The sequence below is a fragment of the Chelonoidis abingdonii genome, chromosome 10 (assembly GCF_003597395.2).
Source record: "Chelonoidis abingdonii isolate Lonesome George chromosome 10, CheloAbing_2.0, whole genome shotgun sequence".
Lineage (NCBI taxonomy): Eukaryota > Metazoa > Chordata > Testudines > Testudinidae > Chelonoidis > Chelonoidis abingdonii.
Window position 1 is genome coordinate 33,923,307 of NC_133778.1, and position 25,575 is coordinate 33,948,881.

Below are 25,575 nucleotides of genomic sequence, written 5' to 3' on the forward strand. Positions count from 1 at the left end.
TAACTTGGGTGCTTATGAAAATGTTATCCTGGCTCTCAAGAAAGTCTTTTATTTGGAGATAGTGAATGAACAAAGTAGAGGGCACCAATGCAGAAGAACATAAGTCTATGATAGATGTATTCACTTGAACCATTTATCTAGATTGGGGTTCTCAAACTGGGGGTCACAAGGTTATTATATGAGGGGTTGCGAGCTGTCAGCCTCCACCCCCAAACCCCACTTTGCCTCCAGCATTTATAATAGTGTTAAATACAAAAAAGTGTTTTTAATTTATAAGGGGGATCGCACTCATAGGTTTGCTGTGTGAAAGGGGTCACTGGTACAAAAGTTTGAGAAACACTGATCTAAATATTGCTATGTCTCTCTTTAGTCATGGAGTTTCTGCTTCTATGCAGTAAAACTTTCCCTAAGGACTTTCTGGCATAAAGGGACTCTCAAACAAGTAAGGAGCTTTTCCTCCAAGGAGCCTCTCTCAAGCCCAAGCACAGGGCCCATGGCTGAGCCAACAGGGGCATGTCAGCATTGGCGCCACCCATACGTCACCTTGCAGAGGCTGCCATAACTTAAGGCTCCAGTCCCCTGGGCCACAAGTTCTATGCTACACCTTTTGCTCCTGGTCATTTCCTTTACTACCTTTGTTGATTATCAAGACTTTGCCAGTACAAACTAATTTATTCCGTAATTCCATAATTCAATGACTGACGTCAATCACCTGCATGTTGAAAATGGCGATGTAATAAATGTCAGATTGTGACATCACTGGATGAAGTACTACAGTCAGTACTACAAACAGATATTATGGTTATTTTCTCTTCTGCTGTACCACAAACTTAGTTTTGAGCCTGAGATCCTTAACTAATAGGAAATTAACCTGTCACAGAAAAACTGCCTCTTGCTTTCGGCTTTACTGCTTTTTTTCTCTTCCAAAACTGTTATGATGATGGTCTGTCCCTCACAGTTTTTGCTCCTTCATTTAGGTTAGAAATTCTGAGTAGCATGGCTGGTTTGTTTCCTACCAGCTTACATTTAATTTCATTTATACTAAGTTAAACAGGAAGAATAGGAATGACGGTTCAGTTCACCTGGATAACCATTGTTATCTGCATCGATGCCACTTGATATGGACTGTCCAAACATGCTTAAAGTGTTGCTGATTCTGTGTCCTTGTATTCTCTGAAAAATAAAGGACTGCCCTAAATGAAAATGAGCTTTTCCAAACATTCTAAGTAATATTTATTTTAGATGGTAACCAATGGGAAACTGTAGCACAACCACTCTGCGCCTTATCCCAATCACTTCTTGATTTCGGTTTAATTAAGTTTGAATCCAATACTGGTTCCTTTGTTGCAAATATTATATCCCATAATCCATACCTGAGAACTACAATGTATTCAGATATTTCTGTTACATTGAGAAAAAGCAGATTTCTCCACTATATAGTTGTTATAAGAAGGCTATGGTCCTTTAAGTGAGGGACCTAAATCCCCCCTCCTTGAGAGTAGCAAAGAGAGTAGCAAACAGAGAGTAGTAAAGAGGCAGGATTTCCCATCCCTGTTAATTGAATAGACTTGAGCAAACATTTTGGGACTCCCAGACACATACAGCAGATAAATAGGACAGGTCATCCAAATATGCATGGTGAGCATGAATCCAGAACTGTCATATATGACTGCAGTGGAAATGCTAACAAAACCAACCTCTGTTAAGCACAGAACGCTGGGAATATGTATGTGTAAAAATGGCCATTTTAAAGACTTTACTGGCAATGTTTTTTTTTAAAAGAGAATATCAAGAAAGCCATACCTGCGAGAAGGATGAAGATATCCCATCCTTCCTGCCATTATATATATAAATTGCTCCTTCTAGATTATTTTCCTGGGGAGCCCCAATGGCAACATCTGTAGAAAGATTTTATTTTAATACAGGGAAATGATATGTAATCAGTAAACAAGAAAAATATTTTTATACAGTTTTCTCATTTTGAATTTGTTTATATGGTATGGGAGACTGTAGAGGTTGATAAGTTTATATTTAAAGAGTCAAATATTGCCTTTACAAGTTTATAAAATGCCTTGCCAACCAGCAGATATGAAGTATGATGGTTCGAAATTTTATAACCTATTCAGCAAGAGCACAGGAAGCAGCCTGGATTGGTCCTATGACACATGAAGATCCATTTATAGCTGTAATTGATGTGTCAAATATTTATACATGTAGCCCTGATGCTGTAATCACACATGCTATAACAGACCCCTGCATGGAGGCTTAATGGACCTATGCCCAAGTACATGGTTCATACTAGTAAGTTTGATTTCAGGGCCCCATTTTTTTTGTAATGCTTAGAACGAAGGCTCGCTCTTGCCTTTCTTTAGCACACACCATTCTTCCAAGAGGAAATAGAGGAGCTCACGGAAATATCTGAAGTTTGAAAAGGGGCTTCAGGATTTAAAGAAAGAGCCGTATCAATAGTACTGCTTCTGTGTGGTTTCTGCCTTGTTTTACACTAACAGTTCAGCCTGAATGCCTGTCTAGACGTGGTTATTCTGTGGTACAGTAACTTTGGTGACAACAGATGGGGACTCAGTCTAAGTGTGAAGAGAACAGCCCTTCAGCTGGGAAGGGTTTGTCTGCACAGTGCATTAGTTCATGCTAAAGAGGGGTAAATTCTGGTGTTCACTAGCTGGTCACATGGAGCTTGCTAGTGCACACTACAAGTTCCATATTCATGTCCTCCAGTGCAGTTGCGCCAAGTTACAGAGAGATTACATTTGATTTTTAAATGGTAATAAAGAGTGAAAGCTAAAATGGCCATTGGCCCTTAAAAAGAAAAGATCTCGTCCCACTGCTAAAACTATGATAATTTTGCTGCCCTCTGTTGTTCCCACAACGATTAAAGCTGTGAGACACATGCCATACACTATTACTTTATCTAAAACAAGTCAATTTTCCTTATTTTTAAATGTGCTTAACATCTCATTAACATGCTTGTTTGGGCATATAACAGGGAAATTAAGGTAACTGGCTTTAAACAAAGTAATATGTTGAATGCCTACATGATTTAATTCCAGTGGGGAGTGCAGATGTGAAAGAATAGCAATAGACTAGTTCCTAAATCACAAACATAGTTGTTCAAATAGCCAGAACAAATGAAAGATACAGAGTACATCAGTTCAAAATGCACCAAGGGAAATGAACAGATTTTTGGCTTCACTCATAAACAATCTGATTCTTTGTAAAGTGTAATAATATGAGTGGAATCAAACCAAAAAAACTCATGAAAGGAAAGTCTCTGCTGACTAGGTTCAGTTGAACAGTTCTCTGATTTAATCCAGTACTGTACTTCAGTGGTTAAAATGTTACATCTCTACTGACTAGATGAAAATATGACAGACAGTTGTGCTATCTAATTAAGACTAAACATACAGTCTTTGAGGTAAACTCATTCATGAATGTACATCCAACTGACTTGACTAATTGATTCATAGGGTTTAAACTACTGGGGAAAAAAACAGCTTTCACATACTTTTTCCCTGTACTTCCTATAGACAAACTCTCTCATCATTTCATATTTCTCTACCATGTCTTTTTTTCTCTTACAGGAAATAGCTCCTCCACTTTCTCCATCCTCAGTTTTAAGTTACCTTGCCTCCTCCTCCACTGTCTCATCTCTCCTAACTCTCTTATAATACCCTTTCTATGTCATATTACCTGTTATGTTATCTGTTCTATGCTATAATACCTATTACAGCTTTTGACTGTACAACTCTTTCCACTTAGCACATCGTGGGCACCACTGGAATTACAAATTATAACTATTTGCATGATGGTGATCTCTTTATACACCATAAACTTCTGGTTTATCTTTAAATTATGTTAATTTGACATACTATATTTTACCAATCATCATCATTTGGATAGATTAATCACATAAACGTAGAAGTCAGTTTCTAAACAGAGTAAGAAGTTTTTTCTGTCCTGAGAGCTTGCATATAAAACAAAGAAAGGTCAGGAAAAAATGCAGCTATGGAGATTAATGGTGAAGGAGGAAGAAAGCACAGGAGGAAAGATTCTTGAAAGAAGAGAGAGGATGCTCAGAGGATGAGAAGAAGGTGATTGTTTCAAGACTAGGAGGCTGCATGACAGAGAGTGTACTGCCAAGAATGTGAGATAACAGGAGCAGTAAGAAGAGTAAACCAAGACGAGTACAGGAAGTGAAGGGTGAATAAAAGGAGATACATTCAAAGTTGTAGGTGCAGGGTGAATCTGATGTAGTAAAAAGACACCTAGTACATTAAAGGTTGCCTGTTCTTGGGCCTGGGCATGATTACCTTCTCCTATATAGATTAAACTTTGAGGAAGAAAGCAAAACCTGTGGCTGAGCTTATAAAGGGGACGCAAGAAACCAGCAGAGAATTCCTGAGAAGTACTTTCTCTTCCCTCACACATAGGGTGTCTGCTTGCCTGCCTTCTCTGCTGATAGAGAGTAGCGATCTACACTCTACTTGCTAGAGTAGAAACACTGAGTGTTCCTGTTCTGTATAAAGACACCACACTATGAATGCTGCCACTTGGCCCACTCTCCTCAGCCTCCCTTTCCTCTGGGGTTTCCATCCCATTTTATTTAGCCAACTGCAGCCCCTCCCACCCAAACCAAATGTCTGAAAGCCACTTCTTAAGCTAGTTCAAGGGCTGAAGGAAGGGATGACATGGTCAGAACAGAAGGGGAGGAAGATTTATTTAACAGTGATATTTTAGACAGAAGAGAAGTAAGAGAAGACCATTAAAACCATTGTAGCTCATTGACTCTCTGTGGTAGACCCTTTAATTGCAATTTTCAGAAGAGCCTGCATGTTGGTATTGTTTTTAATGTGAACACAGTGCTCTTTGGAGGAGTTGGCTTGACAACCCCCGAGACTGAATTTCTCTATCCTCTGAGCAGATCTAGTACAGGTAACAGCAGTATCAACTTTGCAACCTTGTCACACCAACATGAGGGAGGGCGGGACTTCATCTAAAGGTGAGAGGGTAATTCAGCCTCCATATCCATTCAGTCCTTGGCCTCTCTGCTGAGACAGGTTGACACGATTTGGACACACACCCACTACAACCTGGTCTAACATTATAGTTTCACACAGGAGAAGAGTTATCAGATGGTAATGACTATGGACCTGGAGTAAATTTGGAATATAGGTGTAGAATGATAGGCCCTTTCATCCATTAACAATCTCCTGAAACATTCACTTCTCATATTTATATTACACTGCTGTCCTGAATTACAAATATACTCATTAATACCTTCAAAACCATCATTATCAATGTCTCCTAGATTAGCTATGGATTCGCCAAACCTTGCTGCATAAGAGTCACTCCCAGCTAGTTCTATCTCCAATTCTAGCATCTTTGCTCCCTAAAGGAAAACAAAAACAAATGTACATTAAAAAAGGGATTTCCAGTGATGTGCTGTTGACCTTTTCAGTGCATAAGCTATCAAAGATAGTAACATGCTATCTCAGAATACACATTTCTGAATCATAAGGCTGGTATAGGATATATGAATTGCACAAGTAAACGGAGCTCAAAGTGTGGCTCTGCACTGAAAAATTAACATGTAAAATTGGCCTGATCCTTCTGTGTTTTCAGAATCACGTCTGCACATTTCAGTAAAAAAGTTTTTAACAACTTTTTACTCTTGTTAGCCCTGAACAATCACCACAACTCAGAGAGAGGGAACTGGATTCTCTTCTTGTGACTCATCAACATAATTGTTTACTACAAACAGCTGGCTCTTAAGCCCAGTTTGACTTTAATATACCAGGGCAATTTTCATAATGCAAGGCAGGTAGCCAGAAAAAAAATCTCACTCCTTAAATTGACCACATTGGTTATGAAAATCACTAAAAATAATATATACAGGACTCTGTAATGTTAATGGAGTTGCTTTTCATACTGGAGTTGTTCTTCAAAAAGGGGGAAACAATTTGTTGTAATGGTGAACATCTGTGTGCGATAATAAGCCTACATCAAAACAGCACACAGATCACTGCAGTGCCACAAAGAACATCACGCTAAAAGAGAGTGCCATCTTCCCATCCCATCTCAGTTCACTCCCTATTTCATAGACTTAATATGATCTTTGGACAGCTGGAAGCACCTTTGGAAGCATCAAGGAATAATCAAGCCCTTTATGAAGACAAAAATTGTGGTAAGAAAACAATAATAGCAGATGCATATGTGAGAGAGAAAATAATTGAGGATAAAATTTCTAAAAATAAAATTAACTAAGGAGATGAAAATGAAAAAAGTGACTACACTTTAACCTCTGATTAAAAAGCACAGAAAAAATGAATACCAATATATAACAACTCCAGTTATTTCATTTATCAAAATATGGGGAATAAAGAGATCTACCATTCTTTTTCCTGAATGCTACTAGTGACTACACATCTTTCGCTCAGCTGCAAGCTGTTTGAGTTTGAAGCATCACCTATTCTGTTCACAAACTGTTCCCTTTTTTGGTGGTTAAAAGAATGGCTTTCAACAAGCTAACATATCTGTTTTTCAAATTATAATAAGCAATATAACTGTGGAGTGCATGCAAATAGACTGCAGTAACATACTAACTAGCGTATCAAGTTATGAAATCACGTTGCTCTTTCTTCTACTTTAACACTTTCTCTTATGAACACCAGATTTATAGTAGATGTGGCTATCACTTGATACATTCATATGCAAAATCATACTGCTGTTCTACCATATTCCCTGATACTAGCATAAAGTAGGTTTCAGTTAAGATCCCAGTTTGCATGGTGGTATTTTAGCAGAATACATAGTTGTACTGTAAATCATGCAGTTCAAATGCATCATCCTCAGAATTCCTGTAACAAAGCAGAAAATACTGCTATTTGGTTTGTAGGACCAGATTTACTTTAAATAGTCAGAATTACTATTAAATTAAAAAAAAGACACACTTACAGAACCTGAGTTGATGTAAACATAAACCCTTCCTTCTTCTCTGACTTTACTTTGCATTGGAGCTCCAACCAGTAAGTCTGAGAGGCCATCAGTATTCAGATCCACTGCACAAACAGCAGCTCCAAAATAAGAACCAAGCTGTGCACACACACACACACACAAGAAGTGAATAATTATCAAATCTTTAAGAGAACATACAAGAAGTCATAATATGCACCAAAATAACATGAAAGGTTACCTTTTTACCCTTTAGTTCAGACAGAATAGTTAATGCCCTTGTCCCAATGCTAAAAATGTAAGCCTAAAATAAGAGGAGAACATAGGAGAAATTCAACTCTTTGCACTTACAGTTTGTCAGTAAGAACAATGAAATACTAAATATGCTGTAGAGGAAAGACAAATCCCAAAAGGCACCAAAATAAAATACAGTCATGCATTGTCTCCTGCCTGATCCTTTCTTAGCACCGCTGAACAAGCAAGACACTCTTTCACACTGCATTTCCTTTCATTCCTTCTCACCAACTCAGAGAAGCTCCAATTCTCTGTGCTCCCCTGGACCACAGAAATCCACTTTCTTAGCTTTCCATTCCAACAACCCAAAAAGGAAAAGTTACAACAACAAAGCACCTCTTACTTTACCAGTCTGCTCCTGCTGGGGAGCTCCTCCAATTACTTCTGTACTAGCTGGTGTCAGAAAGTGGCCAGCTCCAACAGCATATCCTGTAAATGAAATAGAGTCATAACTGAATGCAGTAATATGATTACAGGCACCATGAATACAATTTTAGAGGTGCTCTCTATGGCATACTGTCAACAATCCAATAAAACTATGGTCTATTACTTTTCATACAATATATGCCTCCCTCAGATGAGCTCTGAAGGGATAAAGTGAAATTTCACGCAGGTAAATAATAAACAAAATGTTTAGAAAGGTAAGTTTTCATAAGATAAACAAGATGGTCAATAAAAATAATCAGGCTTGCTCCCAATTGCTAGAATTCACATTAAAAATGTCAGAAACACATATCAGAGAAAAGATGCCAAGCACACCTCCATTTTCCAATTATTTGCCATTTTAAAAATCAGTTTTAAAATGGAAATCCACCTTATTTAACAACACACATTTACACACAAATAGGTCTGAGTTGTAACAACAGATTAATGCAAACATTCACATAAGAAAATTCAAAGAGAAACTATATCACTGAAAGCAATCACCAGATTTGTTATTTCAAATGTGGTTGGTTTCTATTGTATTGCAATAAAACAAAAGCACAATACTGTTACTAATACTGATGATTTGTGTTTTTTTGGGATAAGCACCTTCTTACACAACCTGGATATTAGATTTGGCTGGCTGATAAGAAAATATTGTTGGCAATGATCAGGCAGTTGGATCCACAGGGGCAGACTTTTACGTCTGTGCAGAGCCCTGCTGACTAATGGGGCTATATAGGGTCCACCCACAGATAACCTATTTGAAGATTGGGGCCTTATTTTTTTAAGCTATGCATAACTGGTCATTTGTCCTCCTCTCAAAGTGCAATATGGGACACAACTGGATGTGCTCAGACAGAGGTGTAATTTAGTTTATTTATATTCTGCGCCCTTTGTAACTACAGAACTCTCATCAGCTTTCCGTGAAAGTAGGGAGCACAATATCATAGGGGAGAATTGTGCCTTAAATCTTTAACTTGCCAAGATGACTGTGTGGAACTCAGGTTCCCATTATGCCAGCATTTTCTTTTTGTGTTTTAAGCTATAAGGGGTGAACAAGACCATTTATCATTTAAAGGTCAACTCCCAGTTTCTACTTATTCAACAAGATGATGAACCTTAATTTTCATGCTCTGATCTTTACTTTCAAATTATTTTGTTTTTGTCCAAGTGTAAGAACATTCATTTCTAATGATTTTTTGGTAACTGCAGGTCCCAGGTCTCTGCCTGGTCTGAAGATTATTTTTCATATGTTGTATGAAAACAATGTGAATTTTATGCCTTCATTATTCAAGGCTCTGCACCTAAGCAAACCATTTCTGAGGCTGGGACAACATTTCATCTGAGTTTTGTTCTTTCTCCTACTAGAACACTTCCGAAAATCTCAGGAGAAAACCCTGACAAAATGTTACAAGTCACAGATAAGTTGATTAATAACTTCTTCATTCATTCACATTGACAAGAGGAAAGCAGTCAAATGAGAAACCTGGAAATAAGCTGAATCAAAAGGTCTACATTTTAGAGGAGCCAAGGCTGTTTTATTTCAAGATTTCCCTAACCTAGCTCCTGGTCTAACTTCCATTTAAGTCAGTGGGAGTTTACTGACATTTAATGGGAGATGCATTGGGTTCTTAGTAATGGGTGAGTGAAGGCTTTCTACCTCCAGACCTAAAGCACACAGGGGATGAAAGAAGTAGCAGTCATTAATTCAATAGCCCTGAAACTGAAGAAGGAAAAGGAGACAACATGGTATCATCTGCCTCTTCTCAGAAGCTCCTTCACCAGAGCAGTATGTATTTGGGACTCCCAAATGGTGTCCCAAACCCATGAAGGAATGTGGCTTGGGGACAGGTACTAAACATGGCTTCATTCCGCAGCAGTTCTGTCAGAAATTTCCCTTGAAAGTAAATACTCCCTTGTGCTATCTTTCCGCAGACAGAGGGGGGAAGCAATAGCACAACTTCCTTAAGAGTTATGCTGTTGGGGGAATTGGAGAGCAATGCAAAGGGGCAGAGCCTCCACACATATGTTTTCAGATCTCCAGAATGTCCTCTATCCAACTGGAGGCCTACAAACCCTTAACCTTGCCCGAAGGAGCAATGTCCCATGTAAATGTACCCTTCTTGCAAGAGTGTATGATGTCAGTGCATATCAGCTAGACTTCTCCTCAGGCCTAAATTCATCAAACCACCTCTGCACGTACTTAACTTTAAACATATGTGCACTCCCACTGTCTTCACATGTTTTTCCTACCTAAGTCGCATCTTCAATGGGTTGACTCATGTTTAAATGTAAGCATACAAGCAAGTGCTTTGCTGGAGCACCGTAATTATGAGACAGAGTTCTCAAGACTACATATATTACTGCAAAGGGACATTTCTGCTATCCCTCTTATCATCCATCTTCTGTAAGAACTCTGTTTCTCATTCTGAAAAGCAGATAAAACATCTCCCCATTAGGCTTACCCTATAGGAAATATGGAAATAGAAAGACCAAGTGCAATTAAAAATGTATACTGGACTATAAGAGGAAGCATAGATGGGGTTAAACTTCTGATAATTATAAATTAACTCATTAAGATGCAGGTCTAGAATGTATTCATATACATACCTAAGTTCAGATCTTTTATACTCTATGAACGTCTTTCAAAATGGTAATCATTATAATTTAAAACCACCAAGAAAATGGCTAAAAATGTTGCGACCACATCCTGTTTTTATTATTGTATTTAGAGCTATTCAAGTATAGCTAAGGAAATCCTGCCAAACATTATTTATTCACTGATTTCTCTTTCCTAATGTATTCTCTTCCTTGGCGGGCTGCTACTGAAACCCCTCTCTTCCCCCTATCTTGAAATCAAACCCTACAACACCCATTTCTCATGTTCTCCTGTAAAACTCCAGATTGCCAGAATCTCCACATTGGTTATTAAGAAACAATAACTCTGTAAAGCAGAGACCAATCACTGATCACTGCCAGAAGAAAGGATAGTGAACGCATATAGATTAATTACAGTAGTCTGCTTTGAATTGTATGCTGGTCACAAAAGATACTTTCCTCAGTTGCTAATACTATTGTTATTTATGTGCTGACAATGTGCTTAGCACTGCAAAAATATACAAAATGAGTTCAGAATCAGCCCTGAAGAAACTGCAACCTAAAAGACAGAAATATAGGAGATTGGACACACTGGGAAGCCCAGGGCAAGGAATAAATTGTGACTCAGCTAGCATGGCATTAAGGGGCACCACAGGAGAAGCAGTGTGGGGGGTGGACGCGGGGACGGACTCTCAGACAGTTAGCAGGATGGGATGTATTGGGGTGGGGACAAGGCAGACCTTCTCTGCTGCCCCAATCCGCCGGCCAGGATAGCTGCACTAGTGCATTGGGAAACGTGTGTGCTGTGCAGTACAGAGACTTACTGCAGTTCACTCCTTCCCTGGAGAAGCAGAAGGAAGCCTGTGACTGTTTGAGTCACAATCCCCTTCCCAGCTGTCCATGGGGAAGGACAATAACACACAACCCCTTACTCTAAGTTCATGGCAAAGCCATCATTGAGCCTGTTATTAAACATATTTAAATACTGCATGAAATCTGCTTATTGTAGCGCTGAGTGAAGTCTACAAAACCATTTATAATCAAAGTCCTTACAAACAGAGCAGTCTTAAGTGTGCAGTGTGAACTGTCACTCTTTTAAATCAAACAAGATTAGAAATTATTGTAAATGAAGATAAAAGCAGTTCAGAAATAAATGTCTGAGGCAATTCAGATGAGAAAAATGTAGAGGAACACAGAATAAAAGTGAGATTTTAAGAAGATTAATATCACACTCAGAATCACAAGACAGGTCTGGGGCGTCACTCTGGAGTGTAACAAAGATGACATTTCACACCCAGTTGTATAGACCAGGGAATTAGCTAAACAGATTAATAAAATTTTTTTTAAATACCTAAGTAACTTCCAAATTTTACTTGGTTCCTCGAATCTGTATAAGCTTGAAAGGTATTCGCAGTGGTATTATACACAAAGACAGATCCAGTCCAATAATATGATCCTGGGGCTCCCATTATAATTAAATCCTGGAGAAAAAAAGTGTTATGTTGATGTATTAAACTCTTAAAGATAAGCATGATGAGTCAAATTCATGCCTGGTATAACTCCCCTGAAGTCAATGGAATTACACTGGACATGTATTTGGCTCAACATCAGTGCGTTAAAATCAGATCACATATAAAATGTTTTACATTTTTAAAATATGGTTATTATTTCCCTACTAAAAGCTTTGAGCGGTGAGCAATTTAAAGAAAACCACAAACAAGGTATCTTCCCCCTCAGCAGAATATTTTAGAAATCATATTTTCAGGTAGAACATAAAAATGTACACTATAGTGCATCACTCTTTATATACAGAATGTAAGCCTTATTAGTGTTTAATATTTCTTTCAATAGGTTATTCTGAATGGAATAATAAAAAATACGCTCTATTATATTCTTCACTTCCTTTCAAAATAAAAAGGAATTTTGGATTTAAAATAGAGTGCCATGATAAATTATGTTTTGGCATTTTGAAAATTATTATATACCTAAAACTCTTATCTTTAATAAATTTCGTTTAAAAAAAAGATGAAATATCACAACTATGCACAAATGTATGATGTTTTCCAGGAAATAGTTAAATAGGAAACCGATTTTTTTAATACACACCTTAAAGTAAAAACTAGAAATCCCAGCCTGACATGACCCATGGTTTTCTCCAAACTTTCGCACATAATCTGAATATAAAAGCAAAAATGATTTAAAGTCTACAATCTTCTTGAAAAACAGAGAGTTTCAGAATTCCTCTGCAGCTCTCTGAAATGAAAGCAGAGATAAGTAACAAGAACTGGTTTCTACCGTTGAAAATAGTACATGGACTTCAACGTCACACCAGAATAACAAAGGACTTGAGAAAATTGTCCCATTCAAAATGCATCACTTGATTGGAGCTAGGTTTTGAAGCCTGGATTTAGCTATTCTAAAAAGGTGACAATCTCCTTTAATGCAAGTCAGTCCAGGAAAACAGTATGTCAAAGTGAAACGTCACTATACACAGTGTTTGAATAACAAATGCTAGGAGGTTTAACACTCCTCTTCCCACCCCATTTACAACTCCAGCCAAACTTTTGATGGAAATAACTACTTTAATTGGAGTTCTCATGATGCCTATGCATCGCTGCTGGGAATCCAGTGCATGTACAGTTTAGAGCTGTAATAATCAAACTAGTGCTCGTATTTATGATCAGCCATGGCTTCTTTTGCCTTCTCCTGCTGCTCCATTAGATTTTTGGAAGAGCTCCTCCATTAGATATCCCAGTGTCTTGTTCCCACTTTCCATCTCTTTCATTTCTTATCCTTCCTTTCTCATGTTTTTAATCTCAGTCCCCTACGTCTCTTTGTCTTTCCTCTGCAAGGCTCCTTATACCCATGCTCTTCCAACTCCAATATCTTCCTTTTCTTTACTAACACTTTCCCTTCAGTCTCTCCTTCATTTCACTCCCATGTACACTCACATGTCATTTACCCGCCTCCTACTCCCTTCACCCAGTAACCATGGAAAGTGAAAGGATGATCCAGCCAGTGGCTGTCTTTGATTCTGGGGGGGGATGCTGGAAGGAGTTTCTTCATCATTATCTGTGGGAAGGCCAGATTATCTGCTCTCCCCTACCTCAACTGGGGATAGGATCACTAAATATTTTGATGTATTGTTCCCTCAAGTTTGGGGAAAGTACAACAGGAGCTGGGGATCCCCTGGTAGGTTGCTGGGGGCACTGAGGCCACCATTCCAATCTTGGGTCCCATCCTGCTCTCATTCTTGTTCCCCTGTAGATTGCACAGGGGCGCTGAGGGAGGCCTCTTCCTGCAGGCTACAAGTTGGGTGAGAGATTAGGCCTGGCAGGTCTTAGACTCAGGAATGGGGCAGTAGGCAGCACTGGTTGCTACTGGGAACAGTCTATCTGATGCTCAGGAAGAGGGAACAACAGCCAGTTGAGGATGCTGTTTCTAGTTAACTCAGACATTGTGCGCCATATGCCTAGCAGGTGAACGGAGCAAAGAGATGAACTGAGTCTGCACTGGCCTATTTATAAAGAAAATAGGCCCTGCAGGGACCAGCCCACTGAATAAATACTGGTTGCCCTTTTCAGATGTTGAATCAACATTATTTCAGCGTGATCAAAATTTCACTAGAAAGTTTAGTCCATAGGCCAGATTTCTGTCTTCAGAACCCACACTGCAGGCTCTGGATAGCAGAAAGCCTATCCAGGGCAGGTGGGAGGAGGGAGCAGACAAGAAACAAAACAGTTTAAAGTGTTCACAACCCCCAGCTCATTTCTTTTTTCCAGGGGCATATCTGTTCTTTTATTTCCTCAAATCAAGTAGGATGTTATCTAATCAAACCCTAGAAATCACCAAACTCTCTGCTTACCTTTATAGCAAGGACTTATTCTTTTACTTAGTTGTGTTCGAAAATCAGGAGGGATTTCATAACAAACGCCATTAGGGAGTTTGTGTTCATTTTTTATGTAATATATATTTTTCCACCTATGTCCACATGCCTGTATATATAAAGAAAAAAAAACAACACCACGAGATGCGAAAGGAAAATGTAAAAGTTGTGAAGGTAGTGTGACAAAATGCATACAGTACTTAAGGCAATACATACAACAATGGTTCCATTTTCCCTTGGCTGCCTGGACAAGCTGACACCCAGCCATTGATTATCTCTCTCTTCAAAACAGGTCTTTCCACAATAGTCTCCAGATGGATTGCCTGGAGTGAAGAAACCAAAACAAAACAAAAAAGCTATGACAATCAGCTTGATCACAGGAAATATACTAAAGTTCTATGGCTTCCTTCTTATACAGCTTGATTACTAGATGATTATATTAAACAGTGTAAGTTCAGCAAAATTTATACAGATGTGTTTTGCACAGGAAGTTCCATGTACAGATATTTAGTATGGGTTCATATTTTTCAGACAGGAAGGTATGCTGCCATACATATAATATGTCCAGATCCAAACACAGCATATTAGGTGTGAACAGGACCTATTAGTCATTGAGTTCTGATTGTGTGATCATCATTGCTGAAACTGAGAAAATTAGAAGCTGAGCACAAATCCAACATGAGTAGCACTCCTGTTAAAAAAATTCATTGCTTGTTTTATTGCCGAGGACTTCACTCCTATGGTGTGATCTCAAGGAAAGTACTAATAAAGTGGCATTGTTATTCACTGAGCTAATTTATCACAAAAAGTATGCTATCTTCTTATAAAGATTCATCACTGGTAAACAAGGAAATTTAAGACCTAATATTAGGTATTCAGTAAATCCAAAATGGGAGAATTTTTCATGTCTAGCAGTGAACCCAAACCTCAGGTTTGGGTTCAGACTCCCAGATCCAAACCCACTCTTACAGCGGACTTTGCCCAGTCCCCTAATCTGAAACCTCAAAAGAGCCTATTGATGCAGTGCTTAGAAATCAGCTCTACTAGGTATTGCTATTCCGATAAAATACGATGTCTATAACTACAATCTTTATTTTGGAGGTGAAACCATTATGGAACAAACTTCTGTGTTCTGAGTACTCTTTATACAGAATGAAAGCAATTATTTAAAGGTGGTTGCTAGTTTGCTTCTCTTTAAATGTCAGAAAGCACTTTTTACACATGGAAGGACTTTGAGAAATTCTGCAAAAAAATATTTGGCAAGTTCTTGCTTCCTCCCAACAAGTTGGTGTGTGTGGAAAGAATACTTTTATGTAGAGAGGACTACGGTTTAAAAATATATATATTCTGCTTGAAAGGCTCAATTACATTTGGAAACACATTTTTATAGAAGCAGCAGAGAGTCCTGTGGCACCTTATAGACTAACAGACGTTTTGGAGCATGAGCCCACGAAAGCTCATGCTCCAAAACGTCTGTTAGTCTATAAGGTGCCACAGGACTCTCTGCTGCTTTTACAGATCCAGACTAATACGGCTACCCCTCTGATACTTGATTTTTATAGAAGTCTCTCTTATGTATTTACTTGCAAGAGCACATGACAGAATACAGTACTCAGTGTTTCAGTCCAATATCTTCAGATAGCATTTTGCTGCTCAATTTACCAAAACTACTAAGATATCTATTTTTCTATCTGAATTTTGTATGATAGTTGGAATAAAAAACTCCAACAAGACTCGTGCTCACCTGTGCCAAGGCAAACTAAATCCTTTATTCACCAACACAACACAGAATCTTTCTGTCACATATAAATTAGCCAGCAGAGGGCTCCTATACAGATCAGTGAACACAAAGAAACATACTGTATATTGACATTAATGGAGGGGCAAATAGGCTTGCATCAGAGCTGACATTTATTTGTAACATATTGGTGTAAGGGCTATTAAATTTGAACAAATGCATACTGAGTTCTACGTGTCTGCTAAATTTCTTGAAAAGAAAATCCCCCTATATTGACTTGATGTATTGCCTCCTCTTATTCCATGTATAACCTCTTTATGTAATATAGGGGGAACAAGAATTGTCTCAGAAGAATCAATGTATATTTTTATTAGAAATGAAAGAAGTGGGGAAAGCTAGCCTCTCAGATTATCTCATCTTCCAAGACCTTTTGAAGGGTTTTTCCTGAACAGAAAATAAGACTAGATTGTCATGTGGTCTGAGATGGGGAGGTTTCACATATATCTTCTCCAGTCTCAGTGCTCCTTTCTGTCACCCAGTTTTAGGTGTCCCTAAGAACTTCAGAAGCAGTGAGAAAGAGCCCTTTCCTCTTCTCCCATCCACTGTATTCTCCCTTACCCACTTGGTTATTTTCCCTTCTCCTTGACTCTAAACTTCGGCCCTCTGCTCTTCCACCATCTCCTGTTTCCTCTGAAGCTTCTCTCGTTTTCTACTCTTCTCCTGCTCTCCACTCCTTCTCAAGATTCATTGTTGTTCCCCTTTATTTAATAGTAGGGTTTCTAGCATTGTTTTAAGGAAGGAATAGTATGAAGCTCTTGTGGGCATAAAGATGGGTTAAGGGAGCGTGGACTTAATACCACGGATATAATGATGAGCGTGGGCATAATATTATTCACGTTTAATCCAGTGAGAAGACAGTCAGCACACTCTGCATCAGTTTATAGACAACAGAGAACAGCACTGCTGAAAACACCAGAGAGGAAATGGCAACTTAATTGCCTCAGGGGAAAGGGGCATGCCTTGCTCTTGTAAAGTCACTGTGAAATAAATAAAAGTGCAGCCTGTGTAAATTGCAGAGATGAAAGAAATATCTCCCTGTCATCCCCACTACATGACACTCCACAGAAACAGCATAGTCAAATATAAGTCATACAGACCCCTGCCTTTGGCAGCCCCTACAAATCATCACGCCTTGGATTGATAAATCTATTCCAATACATCCAGTCAGCAACATATGCTGCGTATCAAAGCAGGACACCCCAAAATATCAACGCACATGAAAGCAAAAGATGTACAGTTGTGTACTATAATTAGGAGTAAACAAGTCACTCAAATAACTGAGCCTCTTTGAATTGTTTTATATACTTATTTCAAATTATTCAGTGATTTGTTATTATTCACAGTAAATAATTCTCAGTCTTAAAATTGTGCAGTAGCAATTCACTTCATCTGTTCAACAGCTGTAAAGTGAGCTGGCATGGATAATGTTGACTGGAGATAAGCCACATTGGGATTGTTTCCATTCTCCCAACTGGATGAGTGTAAGTCTTAGAATCAGGCTGTTGGTGCAAATACTTGCATTTGAGTTTGAAGTTTGCTTTCCACAAATGTCCTTTAATATTTCTGTGAATACTTCCCTCTCCCTTGCTGCCCCCAGGTAACCTCATTAATTAAAATATTAAGGGAATGAGGACAGAAGAGGGGTGTGAATGCAGGTGATACAAATTCTTTATTCCCTCCAAGGAAATATTTGCAGAAAGTTGTTGAAATGTTCCCTTGTTTTCAACTGTAAGCCTTCACCTGGGGGAGCTACAGTGCAACTTGTATCTAGCCTGATTATGGTAAGGGTTTAAAAGGAGAAATTGTGGGTGGCAGCTGTGGTCTCTACCTCAAGAAGCTGCTAGACTTCTGTGTAAGCTTATAACTGGAATATAGCTTTTCTTTTGTTTAATGCAAAACAGCATGAATGACTTACTACTTTTGTGAACAATAACTTGATTCCTCTCAGTGTTATTGGTATATTGATCATACTCAGTCTTTACTTTGTGAGAAATTGAACATACAAGATATAATTGACTAAAAACGATGAATATTATATTTTGAATCCCTCTACAATAATATACAATCATCTTAACTTGGTGGGGGAGGGAGCTGGACTCAATGAAAGTTAAAAGCATGCAGCATGTCACAGAATTAAGGCCCTGATAGGTCTTCTGGGACATCACTCTAAAATAATATATCCTGAATCTTTATTCTTTGTATTTTTGCACTCATCTAAGCACTAAAAAACCTCTCATGTGCAATCACTGTTATAAAAGCCTGGTTTGTGTATAACTTTATAGAGTAGAATACTTGATTTTTTTGACAAACCAAAAACACAGTAAATTAAGTCTGAATTTCATGAAATGCTGCATTCATAATTTAACATAAACTGGAGAAGAGATTCACTGAACTCCACTGCCCTTTGTATTCAATAGACTAGATGCTCAGCTATGGGTGAAATATGCTGAGTGCAGCTGAGGGGTTGGGAAGGCAAAGGTGCCCTGAAAGTAGCTTCGTGGCCCATGCATCATGGGGCCAGTTGGAAATCAATCCAGCATAATTTAGAGCAGGCTTTTCTAAATTATGCCTGGCTGCCCGTGAGCCCAAGGGGCAGATCTGGCAGCTGAGATCACTGAAGCACAAGACTGCTCTGGATAACTTTCCTACACCAGAAGCCTTTGGAATCTTGTAGCTCTGGCCAACCAAAAATTTCCTAATAGAGGGAGAATCAGCAGCTAGCTGGTTAAACCACTCGTAAAGCTGCTTTGCCACATCAGATTGTTGATGAGAGCTCTTAATAGGGCCAAAGATCTATCCCAAAAGCTTGTAATACTCAATACCTTTGTTGTAGACATAGAACAGCAGCAAGAATCCTTATAACTATTTTAGCGCATCTGCAGTATCTGTGGCTCATAATTAGAAGATGTGGGTTCTCTGAAAAAGTGTTTCTTGCATTGCATAAGTAGAGACTTCAGATCTTACTGAGGTTACGCTCATTAAAATGGCCATTCCTCGTACTATTGAAATAACTAATTTTCAAAGCAAACCACCACCAATGCTAAAAGGTCAGAACCAGAACATGTCCTATGAAAAATACTAACTAGGGAAAACAAGTTCAGTCATAGAAAGATACTGTACTGTATCTACAAAAATGTCCATGCTAAAAAAGAGATACCTAAATAAGTTAGACTTAATTGTCCTTTGTCTCCCTGCCTAAAGGTCATAGGTATATAAAAGGAAAGATTGAACTGAGGAGGGTAATCAGGCTAGCCCAAGCTATGTCTTATTTAACTTCATTCCTTCCCCCATTCCCCTCCAACATGGCTTTTTTTAACTTATTTATTTTATGGCAGAACTGTTCTTTTTTATATAGCTTGGATTTTTTTAACATGAGGGATTGTTTTAGAACCAGTTTAGTGTTATGGGGAAATAGTCCAGTTTGAAAAAAAAAACAAAACTAACAGCACATTATGAGTGCTAAGTTAGCCCTGGTCTAAACTAGACAGTGAAACTGACATAAAGCAGCTTATGTCGACTTAACTATGTCAGTGCATAGTTAAGCCTTTCTCCTGCCGATGTAAGTACCCTACTACACCTACATAATATCGCTACCTCCATGACAGGCATAGGCTTATATCGGTGTAGTTAGGGCGATGCAGTGTCCATGTAGACACTGTGTTACTTACATGGGCTGTTGGCTGTCATGGCTCCAAATTGACAAGAAAGTCCTCCCTCCAAAGTCCTAGCTCTCTGCCCCCAGCTGGCTCCATGCTTGGAGCCATACTTCATTGAGTATGGCTTCCCGTACTTCATCGAGGCTCCTGGCTCCCCACTCGAACATACAGCCAAGAGCAGCTCCTGCAGGGAACAGATGGGGAGCAATCCAACCAGTCTTCAGTCAGGAGCTGCACGCGGAGCAGAGAGACTGGGCTTTCAGCTGCCCACACTGCCCCCTTAAGTCAGAGGAAGAGCTCCTGCTGAAGATGTGCACCAGCCACCACTGACTGTAGGAGGATAGTGTGGACATGAACCACCACATTAATGACTGAAGTGGTTTTTAGCATAGACATGCCTATAAACGTTTATATTTACCATTGTCATCAATAGCAAAGTGGCATGTGGAGAGTCCTGTTTATATTGTGACATAAGCATTCAATGAAGTGCAGTACAAGCCAGAAAACATCAGCGTGTACCTCCTGCAGCCTCTACATCTGCTGGCAGAAGTCCCCCAAATCAATTTATAGCCTTTGGCAAGTTTTAAACCTGTAATTGCTTAGCTACACCCCCGATTCAATTCAGAAACCTGTTAACTGTCAAGAAAATCATTCTTCCTTGCTTCTTCTTCATTGACAAAACTAGTAAAAGCAAAATCAAGAAATCCTGCACAGGCAACAAACATTAAACAGCATGTAGACGGTAATATCCACTTAGGCCACTTTGCCAGTGGCTCTGAGCATTTTCCATTCTTTCAGTGAATTATAGGATTGCATTAGGGCAGCCACATAGGTAGTAGTGGGCGTTCCTAGCTAACTATCAATGTGGCATAATATAGGGGCCTGCTCACTTTATTTAGAAAGAGCACCTGGAGCAGGGATTTAATTTTGCTGTTACTACCACTAGATCATAGAAATCCTTTACATATTTTTTGTCTACCTTATGTGGCTCCATGTGTCACTTCACTCTACTGCATAGGATCACAAAGTCAAATCAAGATTGACACATAAATAAAAAGAGTACTGATACAAAAAGAGAAATGTAATAACCACTCCCAAAACTAAGCCTCTTACTTCCTGAGGTTACTCAGGTTCTGTAACCCCAATCTACATGTGGGGATATTGACTTATGTGTAGGAATAATGAAGGGAAGGCTAAGTTAAAGCAAAGAGCATTTATTTTTTGACAGTAGCGAATGTCTTATGAGAGTAAGTTCTATAGTCCAGCTCCTTTGAAAGCTGTTTCCTACGCTCCCAAACCTCCCCTATTGGCTGAGTTTCATGGTTTCAGTGGATCACAATGGACGTGGGAGAGACAATATTTCAGGTAGCTCAGGGCAATCTCATGAATGGCTCTGATTACAGGATACAGACATGGAACCGGACTCTGTTGTTAAGGAGGACAAGGGCAGAAGACAGAGGTGATGTGTTCACAGCAACCTGTTTCCTTTAACAGATGGACTGCTGCATTTTGTACAAAAATCATATACTTGGAGCAGGATACATATAGTTGCCTGTATGCCATTAGCAATCCATCTGAAAAAAACATTCCAGTTACTTCATCATGGGTTGGGAACTGAAATGTTTTAGAGAGAAACTCCAGAGCATAATTTAGAAACTTTTTTTCTTTTCCCCACTGACTTTAATTCCAGTTGCCCTCAGTCCAGAAGATTGAACTACTTTCTCAGGGCGGGAAATAACAGAAGTTTAATTTAAATTCTCACAAGCCTTTTGAATCATAGATGCTGAAAGCAAAATATGGAAAGAAAAATAAATATGAAGATAAGAACTGTCATTTCAATTCAGGGTTAAATCATTTTTTAAATTAATTTTATTGTATTCCTTTCTATTGGTAAGAAAAAGACAGTGTTTTTAAAAATCTAGATTTTTTTAGGATTTATATTTTAAATAATTGAATCTACATTTATAAAAGCATTGATCTTTTATATTATTGAATAGAAATATCAAAATGAGACAAAAATGTGAAATAAGCACATAGAGGACATCTCTAGGTTCTTGTATTATTGCAAGCAGTAGTATAAGTTGAAGGAGGTTTGTTTAGTCAGATCGAAACTGGCCTATGTTGTACAGGTTTTTCAGTGATAAATAGCCACTAAGATGGTTTGAAAGTATTTGCAAAATAGTGGAAGGAGGAGCATTTATTGAGACAATCCAATATTTCTCCATGCTTCTGGGAAAATGCTATTAGTTGTTTGTTTTGTCAGTTATAACTGTTGAGGAATCAAGGGAACATAAGTGTGCACTTTGATTCTTCTAAATAAGAGAGTTGTAGTGGCTGGCTAGCTTCTGTATTCAACTATAAGCGGCAAGCAAACTTGGAGTTCTTCGCTGAAGTGGTAACATCATCTTCAGGTGCGAACACCATTCAACTCACCCATCTGGAGCTGTTCACAAGTCCCACTGGGGTTGCTCCCGATCCTGCATCTGAAAATTGCACCTGGATTGACCACAGAGCTATTTGCCAACCAGTTGGCTTTAGGGGCTCCCACAACCAACCTAAAAGTGAGGAGAAAAAAAAATTAAACCCCGACAACAGAAATGCAGACACTAAAAGGCAGCCCCCCGCTCCCAGTACCCAGGATAATTAGAGTCGAGTTTCATGCTCTTCTGCACCCAGGGTGCAAACGTCTGCAATAAGCAACTGTGTAATGGCAAACGAAAAGAAACTGCTTCCCAACTTCCTCGGTTTCTTTGCAGCGGGAATGCTGTAAGTGGATAACCCATGTAATAGAGTAGCCAAAAAGTTACTGTAACTTTAATCGGACGCAGGATTGCGCGAGCTGGGACAATTTGAATGAGGTTCAGATTTGCAGCTGTCCCTGGAAGAAGCAGTTCTTGGGAAGATCTCACCGAGTGACCCACAAAGCAAAGCCTTTCCTCGGGGTGCCTTAGGTTAGAACGGGAGCAGCGGGGCGGCGGTCACTGCCCGCTCAGACCAGCAAAACCAGCGAGGAGCAGAGCGGGGCTAGTTGGGTCACTGCTGTTAGGAAAGTTCCCAACGGTTTTCCAGGCAGCAGCCAGAGTTACAGAGAGCTGAGAAGTCGCCTGACGAGCGACACTTACCATCTACTAGGGCCATGACTGTGCAGCACAACCGAATAGCCAAATAACGTCCCATTGAGCCCCTTGAAGACCACGGGGCGCTGTGTGTCTAGGTTGTAGGCGTGGGCAGCCCTCATGCAGCGGCCCAGGAGCAGGAGCAGCGCAGCCCACACGGGAGCCCCTCCTGAGGCGAGCCCCCCTGGCAGCCTCTCCCGGCTCCGCATGGCTCCTCGCAGAGCGCGGCCAGCTTACACCCGCAGCGCGCCGGGCTCAGGCCGGGGAGCAGCCCCTGCGCTTGGGGGCCGAGCCAGCTCGCTTGTAGCTCCCGCGCTGTTTCCCTCCCCGCCCTCTCTCTGCGGCGCCAGCGGGCGGGCGGGCGGCCCGGGCAGCTGGGGGCAGGGGGTCCGGGGCTGCAGCTCGCCCGCTGCGCAGCCCAGGAGCGGCGGTGTAGTGAGGGGCTGAGCAAGGGGCCGCCTGTAAATCCTGGGCGATGGGCGGGCGAAAGCCTCTCATTCCGCTTCCCCCTCGGACAGCGTGTACAGCACAACGGCCAAGCTGGGGGCAGGCTCCGGGCGCTGCTTCTGACCAATGGGAGCCCCCCAGGCAGGGAGGAGCCCAGCCCCGGGCCCGCTGCTGCTGGCCGCAGAGGGATGCTCCCCTCTTGCCCTGGGGAAGCAGCATTGTCCCGGGCCGGGGAGCGCAGGCAGCTTTACTCACTGACCCCATGTCAAACCCTTGCGCTATCCTACACCTGCTCCCGGGTCAGAGCCACCCTGGTGCTCCCAGGTACACACACACACCTCACACGTGCTCCCACGCTCCAGCCCCCCACTACCACCCTGCACCTGCTCCCAAGTCAGAGCCCCCCCCCACGTACTCCCACGCCCCAGCTCCCCATTACCACCCTGCACCTGCTCCCAAGTCAGAGCCACCCTGCACGTGCTCCCAGGCACACACACCCCACACGTGCTCCCACGCCCCAGCCCCCCACTGCCAACCTGCACATGCTCCCAGGCACCCCCCACTGCCATCCCCCACTATCACCCTGGACGTGCTCCCAGGTCAGAGCCCCCTCACGTGCTCCCACGCCCCTACCCCCCACTACCACCCTGCACCTGCTCCCAGGCTAGGCCACCCTGCACGTGTTCCCATTGCTGGGGAGATGCTGAGCTTTGTCACTTGTGACAGATATCACCTCAGAGCTGCACACAACTGCCTTGCTCCTGGGCAGGAAGGTAACCAGCAGGACACTAGGGAGACTGGGGAGCAATGAGGAGATGGGGAGGGGCAAGAAATATTTCAGTAGGGGGAGTACAAGGGCTGCTCCCCAAAGAGTTTTTAACCTTCCTCCTGCCCCAACAGAAATTATTACTCCGCCCTGCAAAATGCCAGTTGCCCCTGTCAGATGGGCACTGCCAAGGACACTTCTGCCCCTGGGGCCAGCAGCAGCCATGGAAGATGGAGGAGAGTTACAGACAGAAGAGGGGGCCCCACCTGCTAATTCCTCCCTGCATGGAAGCAATGGACCTGGGCAGGGAGGAAAGGTAAGGGAGGGGCTCAGGACCTCAAACAGTGAAAAGGGCCCAGGGACCAGAGGGACTCAGAGTGAGCAACAGGTTTTGGGGAGTGTGATAAATAGGAGTGGGGGTAGCTCCCTTTTATGGATACCCACCCAGTAGCTATAAAATCCCTCTTAGTAGCTGTTCTCGAATTGCTCTACCTGTAAAGGGTTAAAAAGTGTCACTACTATGCATAGGTAAAAGGAAGTGAGTGGGCATTTGGCCAAAAGAGCCAATGGGAAGGCTGGAACTTTTAAAAATTGGAACAAGACTCCCCTTTTGCCTCTCTGTTGTTCTCCTGGGGAGAGGCGGCAGGCAGGGCAGGGCTATGCTATAAGAAGTTTGGGCCAGGTATGAAAAATCATCAGTATCGTACCTAAAAACTACCAATTTAAAACCCCAGGTATGTAAATAGGTCAGGAAATGTCTAGGAAGACGTGATTAGATTTATTTCTTTTATTTCTTTATGGTTTGTGGATTTCTCTGTGCTAACCCCAGGTGTTTTTGTTTTACGTGCAACCTTTAAACTGGACCTCAAGAAAACTGTTCTTGATGCTTAATCCTTGTAGGTTGTTTGTTTGTTTTTTAAATCTAGCAATAATTTGATTTCCCAGATGTATTTTCTTTTCTTTTCTTTTTTTTGGTTGAAGGGTTAAAATCCATGTGCATTTTATATAACAGCCTGGTATATGGATTGTGCCAGCTCTTTCTCAGACCCAAAGTACAGAGTTTGGTCTAGAGACCAGAGGCCTAGCAAACAGTAATTAGCTAAGAGAAAGCTTGAGTAAACAGATAATCTTGTTTTTGCTAAAATAGGCCTGATCAGAAAATTGCCAGGTGTTGGAGCTAAGAACTAAATAATTGTGTCTTATTCAGAGTTGCAAATTGAACACAGGATCCTTGTTCCTATTGTGTCAGTCTCTTCTATAGGGAACGTTCTTCCCACAGATCCAACCTTAAGTTTATGAAAAGTTGGCACATGTCAGTATAAGATATGGCATGCTCCCACCTCCCTTCCCAGGGACCCATGCCTGCCTTAAGACATAAAGTTGGCAATCTTTATTACCATATACTTTCACTGTTTCTTTGCTTTAACCCCTAAGAATGTACCTGTTGGACAATCAAAGGAGTTGCTCCATTCCTATGGACCCCAAATCAGAATTCAATATATATATTTTATACTAATAACATTTTATCAAAGTATTAATTAAATGTTAACTTGTTAATTTGAGACCATGGGCGGAGACATTATGTAACCTTGTAACCGTTAGCTAATGTGCTATATTAT

The 25,575-nt window shown here is 40.6% G+C and overlaps 1 protein-coding gene across 2 annotated transcripts in view; it reads right to left on the reverse strand.

Annotated features, from left to right (window-relative positions):
• ITGA4 (integrin subunit alpha 4) overlaps nt 1–23,397 on the reverse strand; it is a 59,059-nt gene extending 35,662 nt beyond the window's left edge. Inside the window, exons 1-12 of one of the 2 annotated variants that reach the window (XM_032783808.2) lie at nt 22,750–23,397; nt 22,061–22,182; nt 14,390–14,496; nt 14,153–14,282; nt 12,394–12,461; nt 11,639–11,768; nt 7,607–7,692; nt 7,211–7,273; nt 6,973–7,110; nt 5,296–5,407; nt 1,804–1,898; nt 1,083–1,173 (exon numbers count right to left, since the gene is read on the reverse strand). In XM_032783808.2, the coding sequence (XP_032639699.1) occupies nt 1,083–1,173; nt 1,804–1,898; nt 5,296–5,407; nt 6,973–7,110; nt 7,211–7,273; nt 7,607–7,692; nt 11,639–11,768; nt 12,394–12,461; nt 14,153–14,282; nt 14,390–14,496; nt 22,061–22,182; nt 22,750–22,952 (1,345 nt within the window). In that variant the 5' untranslated portion in view covers nt 22,953–23,397. The remainder of the gene's footprint in view (nt 1–1,082; nt 1,174–1,803; nt 1,899–5,295; nt 5,408–6,972; nt 7,111–7,210; nt 7,274–7,606; nt 7,693–11,638; nt 11,769–12,393; nt 12,462–14,152; nt 14,283–14,389; nt 14,497–22,060; nt 22,183–22,749) is intronic. The other variant, XM_075070076.1, reaches the window with a different exon arrangement.
• Between the last annotated feature and the right edge of the window lie 2,178 nt (nt 23,398–25,575).